General features: G+C 39.1%; 1 protein-coding gene across 1 annotated transcript in view; it reads left to right on the forward strand.

The window, feature by feature from the left end:
- The window catches only part of CNTNAP5 (contactin associated protein family member 5), a 297,657-nt gene that overhangs the window by 166,073 nt on the left and 112,739 nt on the right, over positions 1 to 18,845 (forward strand). The window contains exon 11 of the mRNA XM_064451280.1: positions 7,569 to 7,675. Coding sequence (XP_064307350.1) covers positions 7,569 to 7,675 — 107 coding nt within the window. The remainder of the gene's footprint in view (positions 1 to 7,568; positions 7,676 to 18,845) is intronic.

The following is an 18,845-nucleotide window of genomic DNA, read 5'->3' on the forward strand; positions in this document are numbered from 1 at the left end:
TGCACCCCAGGATACCGTTGGCCTTCTTGGCCACAAGGGCACAGTGCTGGCTCTTGGTTAACTCGCTCTCAACCAGCACTCCCAGGTCCTTCTCAACAGAGCCGCTTTCCAGTAGTTCAGCGCCCAACCTGTACTGGTGCATGGGGTTGTTCCTCCCCAGGTCCAGGACCCTAGACTTGCTTTTGTTGAATGTCATGAGGTTCCCTTCAGCCCAGCTCTCCAGCCTGTCCAGGTCTCGTTGGATGGCAGCACAGCCTTCTGGTGTATCAGCCACTCCTCCCAGCTTGGTATCATCAGCAAACTTGCTGAGGTTACACTCTATCCCTTCATCCAGGCCATTGATGAATATATTAAACAGGACTGGACCCAGCACAGACCCCTGGGGAACACCACTAGTGACAGGCCTCCAACCAGACTCTGCGCTTGTTGATCACAACCATCTGAGCTCTGCAGTTCAGCCAGTTCTCTGTCCACCTCGCTGTCCACTCATCCAACCCACACTTCCTTAGCTTGCCTGTGAGGATGTTATGCGAGACAGTGTCAAATGCCTTACTGAAGTCAAGATAGACAACATCCACTGCTCTCCCTTCATCCATCCATCCAGTCACGCCATCGTAGAAAGCTATCAGGTTGGTCAAGCATGATCTTCCCTTGGTGAATCCATGTTGACTACTTCTGATAACCTTCTTTTCCTCTAGATGCCTTGAGATGACCTGGAGATTGGAGTGACATTGGCTACCCTCCAGTCTTCTGGCACCTTTTTTCTTCTCCATGATCTTTGAGAGATGATGGAGAGTGGTTTAGCGACAGCATCTGCCATCTCCCTCAGCACTTGTACGTGAATCCCATTGGGGCCCATGGATTTATGAAGATCCACTTTACCTAAATGATCTCTAACACAATCGTCCTCAACTGAGAGAAAGTCTTCCTTTCTCCAGATTTTCTCTCACGTCCCAAAATTATGCCCCTACATTACAAATTAGGCATGATAACTAATCAGTTAAACCATTACAGGTAGCTCATTTTGGAGTGAGAGTCTTGGAAACACCCTCAACACCATCCAGGGTTCAGTGTGGAAGGGCAGGATGCAGAAAAACTGAGCAAGGTTTAAAAAATCCAAACCCACAATCACCCAACATCTGGGTATCGGAATTAAAATCCCCACCCTTTGAAGACCATCCCCACATCTTCTTGTATCTATCTTAAAGTTTAAACTTACTTAGATAATGCAGGTAACGACAGAACTTCCCTCTCTTACAGCTTAAGGGCTGACTGACAATGAAGTGTAATAAAACCATGTAGAAAAATTCCTTGTCCTTGGACTGATATCTGAGCTTTGCACTGTCAGATGAGCTTGGTCCATGGTAGTTATAAAACAAGAATATGTTTGTTCAAAGCAAAGTCTCTGTAAAAATAGGCAATCACACTGGAGGATACTACCTGTAGAGAGTGGGGAATCTTCTCTCCTTAATGTGAGTGAAAGTGAGTGTTCAGATTATTTGGGCAATGCCATGAGTCAGTTTTGTCTGCCCTGCCTTAATTTTAAAGCTTTTTGTTTTCCCTGACTTCATTTCATATATTCAAGACTAGCTGCAGAAAGCAACAATTCAGGTGCATGAAGACTGTACTGGTCTCTAGAAATACTGTGTTTCAGAGCAAAATAAAGACAGGTTCTTCAGATTCATCTGCCACACTCACATCACCACATCTGAACTGGAGACAGATCGTGTTTTAAATTAGGCTTATTCTTTTCCAGATAAGTTTGGTTATTTATTTATTTTCATGTGAAGCATGAAAATGGTGCTGAATTAAAGTCTTATTTACCTGATGCCACTGAAGAGTAACTAAGAACTGTGCTGATCTCGTCCTTTAAAATGTGTTTAGTAATTGCTGTGAAGGGCAACTACAGAACTGGTTTGAGCAGGGTGAACTCCTTCATATAACTGCAATGACTTGCACATGTGGAAGGATTCTGGAGTTGGAGATAGTTAGCTTTTGTCTTTGATACAGAGTGGAGGGACTTCCCACTAGTGCTGGAGAGGGGTTTTGCCCTGAACGAGACCCTTGTGGAAAAAGAAGGCAGCTTAGAGGTTGGTAGGGGGCTACTTAAGTGGCTTTTTGAATCCAGTTTTAGAGTGGAATTGAGTTTCTGGGGGTGCCTGAATAGAGTTCACTGCCATTGCTATTCCTTTAGAGTCTAAATTCATGGGATGTGTAGCCCCATGGTAGATAAAAGGCCAACTACAGGGATGCATGTAGGGTACAATATCCTGTCCTTGTTTGTTTGTTTGATATTTTGCAGATGGCTTTTCTGATTTTGCATTGTAAGATGATGAATTCTAAATGGAACAGCTGTCTGTACAGGATGGTTTATTTGTTTCCCTTTTTTCATTTTCAAATTTATTTGTATAAAATCCTTTCTGTTGATGCCAAGCCAAACTGTCAGCACATTTACCTCTATTAAAAATGTAGGTGTTCTAACAACAAAGCAATCAAACCTTAAAAAAATGCCTTTTATCTAAGGCATAGGTAACAGGCTCTTTTCTCTTGACTCAACTGATCCCAGCACAATCTGCTCCCACAGTTCTGTCCCAGCCACACGCCTTAGGGCAGTTGGCATCAATGTTCAGATCTTGTGCTATGCACATGCAGAGTCTGAGAACCAAGGTGGCCAAGAATGGAAATAATAATATATTTTAGAAGTTCAGTCATCACGTTTTGCAACTCTCAGAAGAAAAACTTACCTTTGTGACAGTTCATTAAAACAACATTTTTAAGATTTTTTTAATTATTTTTTTTTTAAAATATCTATTCAGTGTAATAGAGTAAATGGCTTCCAGCATGGAAAAGAAATTGTCTTTGTCCACATTACTCTTGCTCTGTTTATAGTCCGTGACTTCTCATAGCATAGTAAATTTAGGGAAGAAAATGTAGATGGCTTTAAAAAGAAAAAACTGGAGTATGCCACAACAGTTTTTAAAAAGTTATTCAATTTTCTAAAGTTGCAAGAGGAGAGAGAATTTGGGAGGAGTGGTAATAAGGAGGGAATGTTTGCTGAGGAAAACCAAAGATCTGGAGAGTGTTAACTCTTTTGCAACTGGCTTTATTATTGTTCATGCTCACTCTGCCTTCCTCCATCTTGTTCTGGTAGTTCTCTTTTGTCCCTTGAGTTAAGGAGACCTAGCCCACTCTTTTGCCACAAACAGACATCTAGGGGTAAATAAGAGTGGGATGTGATCTTGTGGTAGTTTCTTTTCTAATGTTCTCGTCATTTGTTTTCCCCTTGGTAAATCCCTGAAGTTGTTATACATTGTGGTAACATTGGTGGGTTTCTCTTCTAAATGCTTGTCTGGTCTCAACTTGAACCCATTTCTTGTATCCAAAATAACCTTTGGCAAGGAATTTCACAGATTTATGGCTCAGCAGAGCAGGGCAAAAATCTATGCTGTTGCAATTGGCCTCTCTCTGGTTAGTGGAAAGGCACTGTTTTACCGAAGCACACCATAGACTCTTTAAGTAACACCATGAGTTTCATCATACCTACGTGCCTACTCTATGAAGTCATCCCTGCTAATGTTATGTTTTGTTAATTACACATGAAATCACTGCAACCCATAAATAGGAAAACATGCTGAATTAAAATGGATTTGAGATAATATTCAGGCAAATGCTTTCTTGACAGAAGAACTTCTAAATTTCCTGAGTTTTCTTGTTATAGCATTGTTGAGTTTTGGGGACTCGGTGGTTGTCTCAAAATTATGCATATTGACAGTCCTTAATATTGAGGGTGTGTGCTCCTTTTTACTTTCTCTGATAGTTCTTTTTCTTCCCCTCTTTATTTAGGAACAATAGAGTGTGTTGCAGGCAGGGTGTGTTGTGCTGACTATAACAAAATCTGAGAGGTGCTTATGGAAAGCACCGGGTTTATTTCCAGTCAAGTGTAACATCAAATGTGTAGAACTCCTTCAGCCTTCCCACTCAAGTAATTTTGTCATTGTTATTTCTTCATCATTCCTATCAAAGGGCCAAGTGTTGCCCTCTAACGTCTATGTGGTTTGTCCTTTGAATTCAAAGGAAGCACACATACAGTTTTGGAGGTGAATGTTTCATCTAAGGAGAGTGAATACTTTTGTGCAGCCTCTGCATATTGCTCACTTAGATGGCTAAAGTGTGTGTTTTCCAGCTTGGCTGAAGGAGGGAAAGTTTTATTTGCTTCATTTATTTTTTTTTTTTTTATAAGATTCATTCACCATGATATATTTTATGAATTAATCTGGAATCTGGAAGATCGGAGTGCCCGGTCTCTCACAAACTGTCTTAGGCAAATCACTAAATTTCAAAGTGTCCTATTTATGATACTCGCAAAAATTGAGTTGATTTGTTTGTTCGTTTCAATTACAAATGGGCCAGGGGCTGCCTGCTGCAAGTTTTTGTCTGTGAAACCTTCTGTGTTACCACTGCATTTTTTGCTAAAATTGCTTGATTCTGCTAAAATGAAAATATTAATTTATATTTTAAATTATATATATTTAAATCCTTCAACACGAGGATGCAGGACAGTTAGCAAATGGAATAACCTATGATTTATCCATGCCTTGATTAATTTTAATCATAGCTATTTCTTAATTTTGAGTTCTCTGACAATTAGGATAAATTTTGCTTCTAATGAAGACACAACCACTCAGCTAGAATGGGATTATGGTAATTATTAGAGTTGAAAAGAAATTTGTTTCATAAGCTCTTAGAAGGGTTTGTTATCTGACCAAAAACAAGATCGATGTGGTTGGTGCTAATTAAAGCAAATAGACTAAGGAATAAAAAAAGGGTTTAATTCTGTATTTATGAATATCATTAAAAGCTTACACGGCTACTTTGACTTGCATTTTGTGCATTGTTGGGGGAAGAAAAAGCGTCTGCTTTTGTAAGACAAGTACAAATGAGAAGTGAACTTCAACTTTGTAAAGCCTTTAAAAGGAAAGAGTTTTAAGGGAATAAGTGTAGCTAATCCTCTGATATGGGCCTCTGGCAGACCACAAATGACTAGTAATTAGCTCTACTGCATTGGGTTAATTAATAAAAGGTAGCTTAAAATAGGCAGAAAGCATATTTTTCCATTACACTGGTGATGTAAATTATTATAACACAGTACTGTTCTTTTTACCTCTCCAAAGAGCTTTCTTATCAGATGTTTCTTGTCACCAGCACCCCTGTGATGTGAATATAACTACTGCTGTTGTATCAGGGACATAAATAAATTTTTATCACCAAATAGCAGGTAGAAGTAAAGGCAATATGCTGAGGGCAGTAGCAGGCAAGACCAAAGCACAAATATGAGCAATTCTTCTCTTACAGATAAAATTAATATGTATCACCATAGAGCTGTTGAACTACTGTGCTTCTCCTGCAGCCTCTGAGATGAAGCTGTTGGGAACTTGCTGGTTCAAGGGAGCTCACATAGTCTTGCAGAGTGTAGCTGGGTGTAGGTCTTGCACCAGCCAGTCCTCTTTGTGCTGCCCTGTAGGCTGCTCTTGGTTTCTTCCATACGGACCCAAAGCCTCTAAATCTCTCTTCGCTGCTGCTAAGGGTAGACGTAATGGCAGAGGGGGCGACTGGGCTGTCACTGTACCGTTAGGGTCTTAGGCTTTGTTACATGAATACCATTCATCTAACCACCATGTTAGGTCCAATACCATAATTTTAGATGAATACCATACCAGCCACCGCTGAAAACTAAAATCTCATCCCTTCTCAGACTTCCTGCCTTGTAAGTATGGGGCAAAACCAACAGTTTTGCCCATCCCCTTCAGTTCTTTCTTTTTTTTAGAAACAAGGTGCTCTCCACAGCACTTGAAAAAAGCTCCCTGATGAGCTGGAAAGCCAGTATGCATTTCCCATTGTCTTTCCTCATTTTGTATTTGAGCCCAATGATTAACAGAAGCCACAGCAATAATTTTTATAAGACCAATATATCTTATAATTGTTTTAAAAGTTGTTATAGATAGTTATAAACAGCATACTTTCTTCTTGAATTCCTTACGTCTCTAGTATTTGAATAATAAATAATTAGTAAGCATTAATAAAAATGAATTATTCTTTCATATTAATATTTTTATGTCATCTTTATAATTTTATGTACGACGGTATAAACAGTGATCAAGTAAGCCTGAGTTCTATAACAAACCTCAGACTCGTACGGAGGAATATAAGTATGTCTGCATGTACTTGCATACAGCATATTGAGGGAGAAAGGTTAGTCTGATAGGTCTCTCTGCGCATAAACACGTTTCTTTGTGCTGTCAATGGTTGGCAGCTCTAAACGGCCTTGGACTCAAATAAGTTGATGAATGCTTGGCTGGTGGGACCCCGGGAGGCTGTGGAGGTGATGGCTGTTAGTGACATGCAGGATTTTCTGCCTGCACCCATGAAATGTGTTTTAAGTGTAAGGATTCTGGAAGAAACAGACTGAAAGCCACAGTTAAAGGCAATATGCACACTTAAATGTGAAGGCATTTCTTAAGGATGAGATGAACCACAATAAAAACATGTCTTCAGCTAGTACAAATCTAGGTAGCATCGGTGACTTCATCACTAACACCACTGAAAGATCTGAATCATAAAAAGGGTTTTGAAGTTCAATTTACGGCGAAGCAAACCCTAATGGAATGCTGGTGTGTAAGAGAGAAATTGATTGCCTGATTTCTATCCACCCACCCATCACAATTGAATCAGTGGTATAAAGAAGTTACTTATTTTTCAAAAGTCAAACATACAGTGTAAAAGAGATTATCTAATATACAGTAAGGGGAAAAAAAAAATAAAAGGAACAAAAAGGCAAACAGCGGAACAGACTCTGTTTGCATTAGGCTGGTGTAACTCCATTGCACTGCCTGCATTTACACCAGTGTAGTTCAGATCAGCATTCACTTCTTGTCCTGGAGATTGAATTTATCTCCCACAGCTTTTGTTTCTGTTCACTTCCCAAGCTGCATGCTGTTGTGCCTCTTCTTTTAATAATTTGCTTCACAATAATACTTTAGAGGCATACCAACAAAAATGAGGGAAAGAAGAGAGAGTACAGAACTCATAATTGAAGCATATTTTTCCTCTCACTTCTGAGTTTTTTTCATGCTGTTTCTGTTACCATAAATGTAACTCAGCCTGATTTTGATAGCAATGATGTCTGTTTCATCAGAAAACAGGAAATTCTCCTTTGAAACAAGATTTCAATAGCATTTTCACCTGCTACTTGTCCTTCTCTGTGCTTAGAAAGTTTGTGACACTTTAATTGATAGCAAGTGGAGGACAAGTGGAATGTTTTTATTGAGAGTGATCATTACCTACTTACTGGATACGTTATATTTTGTTGTCTTCAGTGCTTGTATTTGAAGTGAATCACAGATCAGAGGAATAAGTAATTATTTCAGGTATTATAAAGTGATTCAGCCTTAGGAAACTCTTGCCTGAATGAGGAGTTGAGACAGTTATATAATTATTTTTCCCAGCACATTATTTTTACAGAAAAGTTTAAAATTAATTCCATGTTTTTTTAAAAAACTGTCTCCAATTAGATGTTTACCCAACTACTGTGAACATGGAGGAAAATGCTCTCAGTCCTGGACCACCTTTTACTGCGATTGTAATGATACAGGCTACATGGGAGCTACCTGTCATAACTGTAAGTAAACCCTCGCATACAGTGTTTTCTACTACAGCTGGTATGACAAGGTGCACATAAAATAGAGAGAAGCTTTGTGAGAGGTCATATTGATTTATAGGAAGTAGCATGTCCTAACATGGTTCAAACAGGTCAAGAATTGGCCTGGGAACGCACAGGAATCCGTTTGCAAATATGGATGTTTCTTGACAAATAATTGTTCATTAGACATTTAGTTGAACTCAGCTGAGCTGTGTGGTTTTAATATGTGTTTGGAGCTTTATGTCAATTCTGGCACAATGAGCTTCTTGGTTTTTAGATTATCCATAAGTTCATGTTGCAAGAACCCATTGTTCAACAGTTTATAGTTCTGGAATTTTGCTGAACTATTATTTGGGCTGCTGCTATTAGCAAGGATACAGTATCTGAAACAGTGGCAGTACCTGAAGCATTCAGCTACTGAAATCCACAGCAAAAGGAATATTAAGGTGTTTTAAAGGTTTTTTTAAAAAGTATCAAACAGTAGAGGGACAGCATGCTGGGAACTCTAATAAAAAATAACGAGAGAAAGGGGAAGCCAAAATAAAGCTTGTTCATACAGCTGACTAGAAGGGAAAGCAGTTACAAAATGAAGGTAAACTTCCTGTTCTATGACTGAAAATAAAGAAAAAAAGAGTAAGAATAACAATTCCAGTAATACAACTATAACCACTCCAGGTGTTTGATGAGCACTTGGACCGCAGATAGGATGAGATTGGCGAGAGATGCATTTTTTTTTCCCCGTTAAGCTAAGAAGCAGAAGGGAAGAAAAGGTACTTAGTGGTTTGAAGCTGAGAATATCAGCAACTGTACTGTAATTCTGGAGACTTTAATGGTTTGGTAATTAATGGTGAAATCATTTGTGGTGTGGGGTCTGCAGCTGATGGGAGAGGCTGTTCAGAGGTTTATACATCATCATCTGAACTCTACTTTGTAAGCACAAAGGAAGCTAAGAGTTTGGTACAGAAATAATACCAAACCAGACAAAGGATGGGAAGAAAAATGCTAAGTTTATAGTTTTGAAAAGAGGGTTTACTTTTTGTCCAATATTTTTGTCATTCTAAAAGGCATCACCCTTCCTCAAAACCTCCAAACGCAACCCAGAGTACCTCCAATGATTGAGGCAGCAGCAGAATATATAGTACTCAGTATGTAGTAGAGTAGAAGTAGCTGATGGTTGGTACAAAACTAGACGGCCAGATTGGCTGGTGAGAAGGTTGGTGAGAGGTTCCTTAGGGAAGGAAGAGGCCTGTCGTTATTGACTGTCAAGGGCAATTAGAGATGCTGATCTCAGTGCTGTCATATTAGCTCAGGGCCTGAGGCTCACTATGTCTGTGCCAGCTCAGCGTGTCTTGTGTCCAAAGGTGACCATCTCATTACTGCAGAGGACTGGTTCATGACTAGTTTTCCCCATAGACATTCGCATGGAGCTAGTGAAGCCTCCTGCTTCTGTGAACTCATGTCTGCGCTCTCAAAGGCACATAGATAGCTGCAGTTATTTAAGGTTCACGATGTAAAAACTACTCTGAAAAGTTTCTCAGGAAGATCTTGTCTTAAGACCTTCCAATGATCAAGCTGCACACACGTGATGTACGGCTGTTCAGCTGTTCAGCTTATTTACAACCATATTATCAAAAGCTAATGTGATTACAGCTGGATTGTAGAGCCAGCTGCCCTGTAAGCCCAGCAATGCTGATAAACAGCAACATTAATCTGGAGAAATGCATTCAGGTGCTTGAAATGTGCAATGAAACCACTTCAAAGATGGTGGGCAAATGCAGACTGTTGATAAGAAACCTGCAGAACAAGAGACGTTATCACTTTCAGCTGATAGTGGTTGACATACAGGAGTACCTTGTAGCAGGTGAATGAAAGCCACAGATCTGATCACAGCATAAGTCCGGAATATCCTCAATGTACAGGTAACTCTTCCAATCATGTAATTCAGTGTAGTTCTATTAAAGTAAAACATGTAATTTCTTAAGGTCTGAAACATTATCTCAAAAGATTTTGATTTTTACTAGAACACTGAAGCTGACAGGCCTGAAATTGAACTTGTACCACTTTGGAGAGGCTATTTCTTTTATTAAACTGCCCTTCAGATCCAAGTCCATGCAGCAATCGTGGCAAGATTTAACTGGCAATCTGCTACAAGTCAAACGTAGCGTGAATGGTTTCACTGTCAGCTGGATTTCTTTTCTGAGTTGCATCAGTGTGGTTTTTGCCTCTTTTTGGTGGGCGTTTGGACGAGGTGGGTGCCACTGGTTGAACAACGTAAAAAGACACATTCATTGCCGCACTTTCACAAAGAACTGCATAACATGCATCCGCAAACCAGAAGTAATTGATTTATGTTTTACCAGCTCAGACTGGGAGACCTTACCATTTTAAGGAATGAGATCTGAAGATACATTTTCCCTAACTTACTGTCATCTGTAAAGTGTTGAAATACATTTAGTGGTTGATACATAGACAGTCTTACTGGTTTCTTCCGAATGTTCATGGACCACACTGGATCCTGTTGTGAGAAACATCTAACAATGCAGACTATCCCTGCTCCAAAGAGTTTGCAGTTAAGTTTCTGAGGGGAAAAAACATGCTGGTGCAGGTGATGGAGTGCCAGAAAGTCTTCATCAGCATCATAGGTGGCAGTTTCAGTCTACCTGGTACGTAATTATTGCTAGGTTTTCTTGTAGGCAAAAAGTCATAAGGTAGAGATTAAAAAGAGGAAGAAATTGAATGCTTGCAGGCATGGAGTAGTGACATGGGAGAAAGCAAGAATGTGCTTGTTTGAAAAATATAAGGCTATGGGTAGAGGAGTTTGACATTTTTGACAGGGCAAATGCCAGAGTCGAGACAGGTAGATAGGTTGGAAATACGCCATGAAAAGCAAAGATAAATAGTTTACATTTGATGCAACAGAGGGGAAGTAGACAGTGGCAGGGCAGAACAGTAAGTTGATAGAAGACAGCTGGGACAATGTTTGCATGACCACATCAGATATGTGGGACAAGATTGTGTCTGTCATGACTGAAAAAGGTTATAGTTGAAATTCAAGATGAATGGATGAAGCAAAAGTGTGCATTTCAACACACATACAAAGAAATATCTGAGTCTAGACATGGCCTTAACATAATCTTCCTAGAGGCAATCAATTTTCTGCAAATCTCAGGTATCCTCCTGCTCACTCAAAATCCCTTCTTATCCTGAAAGCTCCTAAACTGTCACATGAGGTGTGGCAATCTACCTGATCCAGATGAGGGTCCGCTACTGAAAGGTTGTAGGGTCATGTCCCATTAAATAGCTATTCTGTGGCAGGGAAGTTTCACTCTGAAGTCTCATCTGGTCCTGCTTCTTTTCTCCTCCTCTTCTCTGAACTTAGCTGTAAATACAAGTAAAATAGTGCTAAAACCCATTGGTGTTTTCTGGGTTTCAGTAACACATGGGAAGAGTCCGAATGTTTTCTAAACAGGTTGTTTCTTTCTTGTAAGGCAATAAGCCTGATGCATAAATCCATTTCTCTCTTTAGTAATGGTTAATCCTCCTTCATAATCTGCCACATGTGGAATATTATCAATACCTTCCAAGTATTTTGGGGGGTTTTTGTTTTGGGTTTTGTTTTGTTGTTGCTTGGTTGGGTTTTTTGTTGTTATTGTTTCTTGGGGTTTGTTTTGTTTTTTCCTTCCAATGGGGAAAGAGGATTTGGATTTACCTCTCATCATTCCAGCTCCCAGTGCAATTCACATCTTCTTGCTGGCGAGTCACAGCACTGATTAACAATTGTGTTCTCATCTCTGTACTATCTGTAGCTGTGAAACTCCAAAGCATGTGCTAGTGCCTTTCTGTCACAAATGCATGTGGACACACAATTTTATGGGAAATGTAGAATTTATGCTGACTGTCCTCAGGTACCCATTTCACTGCCCGCAGTTTGGGGAAACTTGGAGTCATGGAATAACCCTATAGGATATTAAGCCAACTGTAGGTGAGTTGCATTTGCTCGTGTATGAGTTTTGCTGTGCCTTAGTTTCTCCACCTCTGTTGGAAATAAGATCCAATTTGCAGGTATATTGGAAGGTATGTGAGCAATATTGTCTACTGAAATGGTATGGATTCTTTACTTTGGAACTACTGTTTGCTTACTGCTACTTGAGCTGATCTGTAGCTAAGACAGTGCTTTGAGGATACAACATTATTTTGAGTCTGTAAAATGCGTAGTTTTGCATTTTGGTTTATCTTTTCAATGTGCTTCACACAGCTTGCATTTGAATGGGCAGGAAGATTAGCTCAATGGAAGCCTTTTTAACAGTAGATACTTTCCCCATTTCTACACTGTGGTGGGTAGCCTACTGATCCATCAGGTACTGGAGTAGTCTGATGTAATCCAAATAGATAGGAGAGGATCCTTCATGTAATCACATGGGTGAACTATAGCAAAACAGATAATAACGTACTGTTTGTTTTCTGTTTTCCTCTTTTAGATAGAAACACTGATGTTAGTACACAGCTTGGGAAAAAGGCTTGGGTGGGATTCAGCTCATCTATTTTTTGCTGTCTGATACATCTAATCTAAGACAGTGGTCTGCTTTCTCTATATACATATATAACAGTGCAAGCTATTTTCAGAAATTGACTAATCTTACTGTGAGGTAGGGTGTCCATGGTAAGTCCGTGGGCCATCTCTGAAACATGCCAGGCCTGTCATCTATAGAGGAAGGTTTTCTTAGCTTAGACATACAGTAGGCAACTGAAGCTAGATCAGAATTATAGGTGTAAATATATATAGAGGGAGAAATGGGGAGGAGTTACAGGTGTGTATATATATACAAAATATTTTTAAATGAAAGGTCATAGTTCAAAACCTGTGTAGTCATCTTTCTCATACTATTAATTCTCTTTGTAATTATCATGTGGCAATGAAAGCAGTAGACCAGTGTAAAATGGCCCTGAGATACAGAATGTTATAACTTTATTACAAGGTAATGATTAGTAATCTCCTCTTTCTATGAATTATGTTAGTCCCTTAGAAAGCCTTATCTTCCCCTTCTGTACTTCTATTAGTTATATATATGATAGTTTTCAGATGCCTTTATCTTGGGTGTATTTTTTTTATTCCAAAGAGTGCTGAACATTATGAGAAATATAAAATAATGGTTGTATTTTTCATGTTCTGGGGATGTCAACATGTCCCAGAGCTCTACAAGGTGATAATTAACAGAATGTAATTTAATTCTGGATATTTGCTTTGGCGTGTGATCTATCTTGCACGTACAGACATGTGTCTTATTGGCCTAGGTAATTGCTGGAGGAAAGATCCATCCAATAATGGAAATGTCATATAGTCGTTGAAATGACATAAACTTAACATAACTTCAGGCTTTGAAAATGTATTTTTTTAATATTAATATGCTTACCGCATATATAATTTTTGACCTGAAAAGCTTAATATAGCTTCAGCCAGATCGTTAGCAGTACTAGAGCTGCGGCTTAAAGCGCCAGCCATGGATTTGGTAATTCTCCCATGTTCCAAGGTAGAGAGATACGTATGGAGTTCAGAGAGTTTCAGTCTGCCAGATGTCTAACAGTGAATCTGGTCATGTAATTTGCATGTCCTGAGTAGCCAATTTTCCTGTCTGAGATTCTTGGAATAGGTTTTTTCCACGTGTACTTAAACATGTTGGTGTTCTTTGACTAAACAAAATGCATTTAATATTCATATCAAGCCTTCAGTACAGTACTTGATGTTCCTGCATATTTTTGTTCACACCATGCTTCTGGCGTATGAATTTTCATTGTTTATTTTGTATTAAGTTACTGTCTTATTAATGCTTTCCCTTCAATTTCTGTATCTGTAAATTGTACACCTGCATGTCTCAGTGGTGTTCATTTAAAAAAAGTTTTTCCCTTTGCCTAACATTTTCTTGTAACTAACGCAGAGATTATTCCACTTTGGGACTTTACTGCGGAACAGAGTGTGTGGGGGACTGGCCCAATCCCTTTTGAAACCTGCCTGTGTCAGGTGTGACCATCACCACAGGGATGCCAGTACTTTCAAAAGCAAAGCTGAAATACTGCTCTCTGCACACAGTCTTTCAAGTCTTTGATTTTTCCTTTTCCTCCTGCACTGCTCTTAAAATGGTGTAGGTTTCCCTGACTGCTTTCTTGCAGCAGCAGGACTTGCAGGTCACCCTGACCAGCACTGGCCAGGGGCTGCTGGGGTACATGACTGACGCAGCCGCCTTCAAACCTCAGCAGGGGAGCGACAGGGGAGGACGGGCTGACATGACCTTTTTGTACCTCGGCCAGGGGGTGCCTTAACTTGGATAGTAGGAAACTGTCTAATCCCCAGGTGTAATGGAAGGATCCCTCCCAAACATCTATTTAGGTGACATTGTGGTAAAAGTAATTTTAAAGCTGTCTATGGAACTAACACATTCTTTATCAGATGAGTAAGTACATATTTTAAAAATGAAAAATAAGCCATCTGTCATCTAAGCACATCACAGCGGAGACTGCATTAGTCTGTCAGTAGCAGAGCTGTCAAAATCCTGTTTTTGAGAGTACAGATTTCATTTTCTGACATTTAACAACACAATTGTATTATAAGGGTGAGAATGACGATCATTCCCAGAGTTCATTGCCTGTACAAATCCCTTTGCTGTTGGAATGAGAAGAAAAAAACTCCCATTGCATGTTGCTTTATTTATTGTTTAGAAAACCCCTTGACTGAACACTCATTACTCGGAGTCTGTAAGAACAAATCTGTCAGGCCTGAGGTATACTAGCAGAGGGTGAAACCTTCGTCTCCAGTCTGCCTCCAGGAGCTCTGAGCCTTTTGGTGAGAATGCTTAATTCGGTCTCTGTTGGCATTTGTGCATATCAATTTGTCCAAGGTCAGTCCAGGGCTGGTTGCAGATCCCAACAGAACCCCCAGCTCTTACTGGCCTTTCTAGTCTAACCAGTACATAGGTTTTCACTTCAGAATACAATAATAATAATTATTATATGGTTTACTGTTACCCCTTGCATATAAGGTGCAAAGAATTACAAAGCAATGAAATGACCCCCAAATGATCTGGCTGTAAATATTCTGCCTACAATTTTACATGACTGTGCACTTGTTAAAGGTGGTAAAAGTAACGTGCATCTCACTGGTATGTTTTAGCTGGGGAGTGGACAGTGTCAGCACCTCCTAATGAAGTAAAAAAATAAAGTTTTTTAGGTCTCTTTAATGTATTTTATTTATTATATCACCATAAAATGTCTCCCTCTGAGAAACTGAAAATTATCAGCTACTTTTATTAGATTAAGAGAATCCAATCTAGAAACAGCAATACTATAGGATTCATTTTGGTAATCATAACTGGTACAGCTCAAATTTTGAATCTCCAGCTCAGAGTATTTGCAATGAAATGTGTGTGATCAGTTTCCAAAGTAATTGGAAGTACAGTAGGAAATAAATATTGGGAACTTTAAGGTTTCCTTTTAATTAATTTTAATTTTTGAGGAAAGTTATCTTGGTGTCTGTTAAATTTGAAAAAGACAGAGTCCTCTGATAAAGGAAAAAAACAAAACAAACCAAAAACCAAAACCCAAAACAACCACCAACCAGACAGATAAACTGCTTCTCTTTTGGTTGTATCTATGCCATTAACGTACTGCTGGGTGGAGTGGGGAGAGGTTTACCTTGCCTGGTCTCCCAGTAGTAAAACTGAAGTCTGGGTATCACAGTAACCTTTGCATTGAGTCCAACAGCCAACACTGTTTTAAATATAATTAAGGGGTGCACCTTACTGGGTGAATAACAAGTTAATTCATCCACTGAAGAACTGAAGGGAAAGGGCATTAAATATATTGCTCCCTGGGGACTATCTGCAGAAGTTCAAATCTTTACACAAAGAACAGGGGGTTTGGGGGAGGGTTGGGATTTTTTGGTGTGTGTGTGTGTTTGTTTTTAGCTGAAATAGAACTGGAGGTAAAAAATGAAATTAAAGTGATCTGAGGAGAGGTTTTATAAGTTTAGGAACATGGGGGCAAAGGAAACAGTTGTTAAGTACACAGGAAAACAGGTCAGCTAAATGCTTACCTGCCAGGCAGCTTCACAATGAAACAGTAAGCATATGCTTAGTGAAGGCTATCACGGAGACTGCAGATGAACTGGTAAGGACAAAAGTAAAATTGGGAGCCAAATGTCAATATAGCAACAGGTAGTCAGTGAAAAACTGAATAAAAAGATGTTTTCATGGAAATGATGGAAGGTTGACCTTGCAAATGTTGGTTCTCAGCCATGTGCTGTTGAAGATTTCAGCTATGGCAGGGATACTTTCTCCTCTAGTTAAAAGACTGTAATTAAAACAGTTGGATTAACAGGCTCAAGATTCTTCAGAGCGCTGAACAGTGATGAAATTTCTCATATTTAAAACTTGTCAGGCTCTCACAGCGTATTGAATCAAGGCTGAAATTTCAGTTGCAAAGCCTAGCTAAGAAGGACACCAACCCTGTCACACCTGACTGCAGGGCGCAGAGAGCTACTGCGTGTGCTCTGGCTGACCAGCCATAAGGATATTGATGCAGCAATTAGAAAATGAAATTCTGTATTTGATTTTACACAAAAGGTTAAAATAGGTTACTATAATGATATTAAAATCTCTTAATGGCTTTCTGGCCTTGAAATTTGAATCCTGGATCTATAGCTTGAACCTTGATTAATCAAAGTGCATATTTATAGTTTTGCTAGGATGCTTTTGTAGAGACATAGTGTCTGGCTTGGAAAAAATATGGGATGTGCATGTTTCAGATCCATAATTTCGATTTTTGAGCTTATGAATCTTTATATACCAGGAGATAAAAAAGAACATGTAGAATTTTGTGATGTTGATCTGACTGGGAATAAAATGTTTATTTTATAAATGTCGATCAAAGTTTGACAAACTTTTTCATAAGCAGCTGGGAAGATGAGGAGTGAGAACTAAAGGAAAAGATGGCCATTATAATCAGTGAGTAAATCAGCGTTCAAAATGAATGCTCCGATGAGATGAGTTGTTGATCTGAAAAGCTAGTTTAATTTGAGATACTTGAGACTGAAAGAGATACCTGAGGGAGAAATTGGGTATATGTGTTTCACAGAGGATTACAAGGGGTTGGTCTATCAAGATAGATACCTTGAACTCTGTCGTCGTTGTGCACCCCTGAATGCCGTCAGCACAGCTCATCCTAGCAGGTAGGCGAAAGTACTTGGGGAAACAGCTCTTGGTATGAAGAATGTGTCTCTCAGGCTGCATCAGTTTCAGTAGCTAGCTCTGGGAGGATTTTAAATTTCTTTGTGAAACACAGCAGTAGCCTTTAAAAACATTCCTTAAAGACAACTATGACAATGTCAGCACAGGGTCTGATGTAATATCTTGTAAGTGATTCCTGAGAAAAAAAAAGAAAAAAAGCAATAAAAGACATCCAGTCTCTTTGTGACCAGGTAAAACAGAAATTTCTAATGTCCAGTTCACCTTAGTAATTCTGGGACCTTGGAGTCTAGCTGTTTCTTGTTTTGTCTTCCTGGAACAGCCACTGTTACCAGCAATAGCCCATCAGCCAAAGTGGTTCATGTGCACTGCTGACATCTCTTTCCATTGAGCACTAACATAATGCAACTCCATGAAGCAAACAGCTTCATCCTGCCTGCCTGCGGGAACTTGGTGGCAGGAACTGCAGTGCTATTGCTGCACGGTGGTGCAGCTCGTTCCCAAAAGGGCCTGAGGAAACGCAGCAGGGGCTGAAAGTCATAAGCTGTGATTTTCAGTGGTTCTGGCTCAGTGAAACAAATGTTGCTGGAAACTATCATTTTATCTTCAATGGCTGGTGTAAGTCAAGATTAGTCCAAAAAAAGTGAAGAGGGTTAGACAAAGAAAAATGACCTTGCTTCTTTGAGACAAAACACAACTTAGAGGTTTCGTTTTTGAAATTATGTTTTCAAAAAGTGCTTAATAAAACATTTTAATGAGGAAACAAAGTTTGCATGAGTGGTCTATAAAGACCATTATTTTTGTTGGTTTGGTCCTATTTTGGTGAATATTTTAAAATTTGAAAACAAACTTGAAGGACTGAAAGTATAAACAATAATAAAATATTTTACAGAAAAGAAAAAATAACTATTTTTAATTAGTGATTTTTTTTTTTTTTTCATTTAAAAATGATGTCTGGAAATTGTTGACAGATTCTACCCCGACTGAACTGATGAATACCTCTCCTATATTAACAAGACATAATTACTGCAAATGTTGTTTGACATTAAAACATGCGCATTTGTCAACAGTTCCATAATTACACTTGGTGCTTCCTTTTTAAAAGTGAGATCCATGCATATTACATGCATAAATGGTTGGTGACTCTTTAATGACAGCTATGTTAATGGTTTACTACTGTTCCCAAAACAACCACATCTCCATCTATATCAGATAAGTCTGGCACAAAACAGAACATAAATCTGAAGGCAGTATTCAAAGTTAAGGCTCTGGGGTCTTAACAGTCACAGCTGACTGTTCGTTTGGTTTTTACTTTTGTATGATATTTCTGATTGCATAAAGTGAAGAATGACTGCAAAGAGACCTTGTCTTTCATTGAACCATAGAGACAGCTTCATGTCACTGGAGTAATAGGGCCTTTTTCAGCAAATGGAGTAGCATAACTTTATTCTGAAACAAGCAATAGGCTCAGCCTGCAAAGATGTTGAGCAGAGCTTGGAATGGATTGTGCACTTGAAATGTCTGTGGGGGCATCTGCCAGTGACTGGAAAACAAATATAATTTTCTCCTTGATGCATTATACAACATAAAATAGCAAAGAAGAGAACTAAAAGCAATGGCCCATCCAGCCTAGAAGTATGCAGTACCAAATGCTTCAGATACAGGCATGTGAAACTTTCAGTGCACAGCTACAAAATAAACTCTCCATTGAAACAGCTTTTCTCTAGGTCATGATAGTCAGAATATATTTTATGTGCTAGAGATGGAGGTTTATTGCCTTTTCCCACTTCTTCTGCTACTCCCTAGTATTTACTGCTGGGATTCTCATATAACCAAAAGGAAAATGTACCAGGATGGATTTTCTTCCAGCAGACATAACTAGTTTCTCTGAGGCTTGTGCATCCTTTTGGATTTAT

This window comes from Phalacrocorax carbo, chromosome 5, assembly GCF_963921805.1.
Source record: "Phalacrocorax carbo chromosome 5, bPhaCar2.1, whole genome shotgun sequence".
NCBI lineage: Eukaryota > Metazoa > Chordata > Aves > Suliformes > Phalacrocoracidae > Phalacrocorax > Phalacrocorax carbo.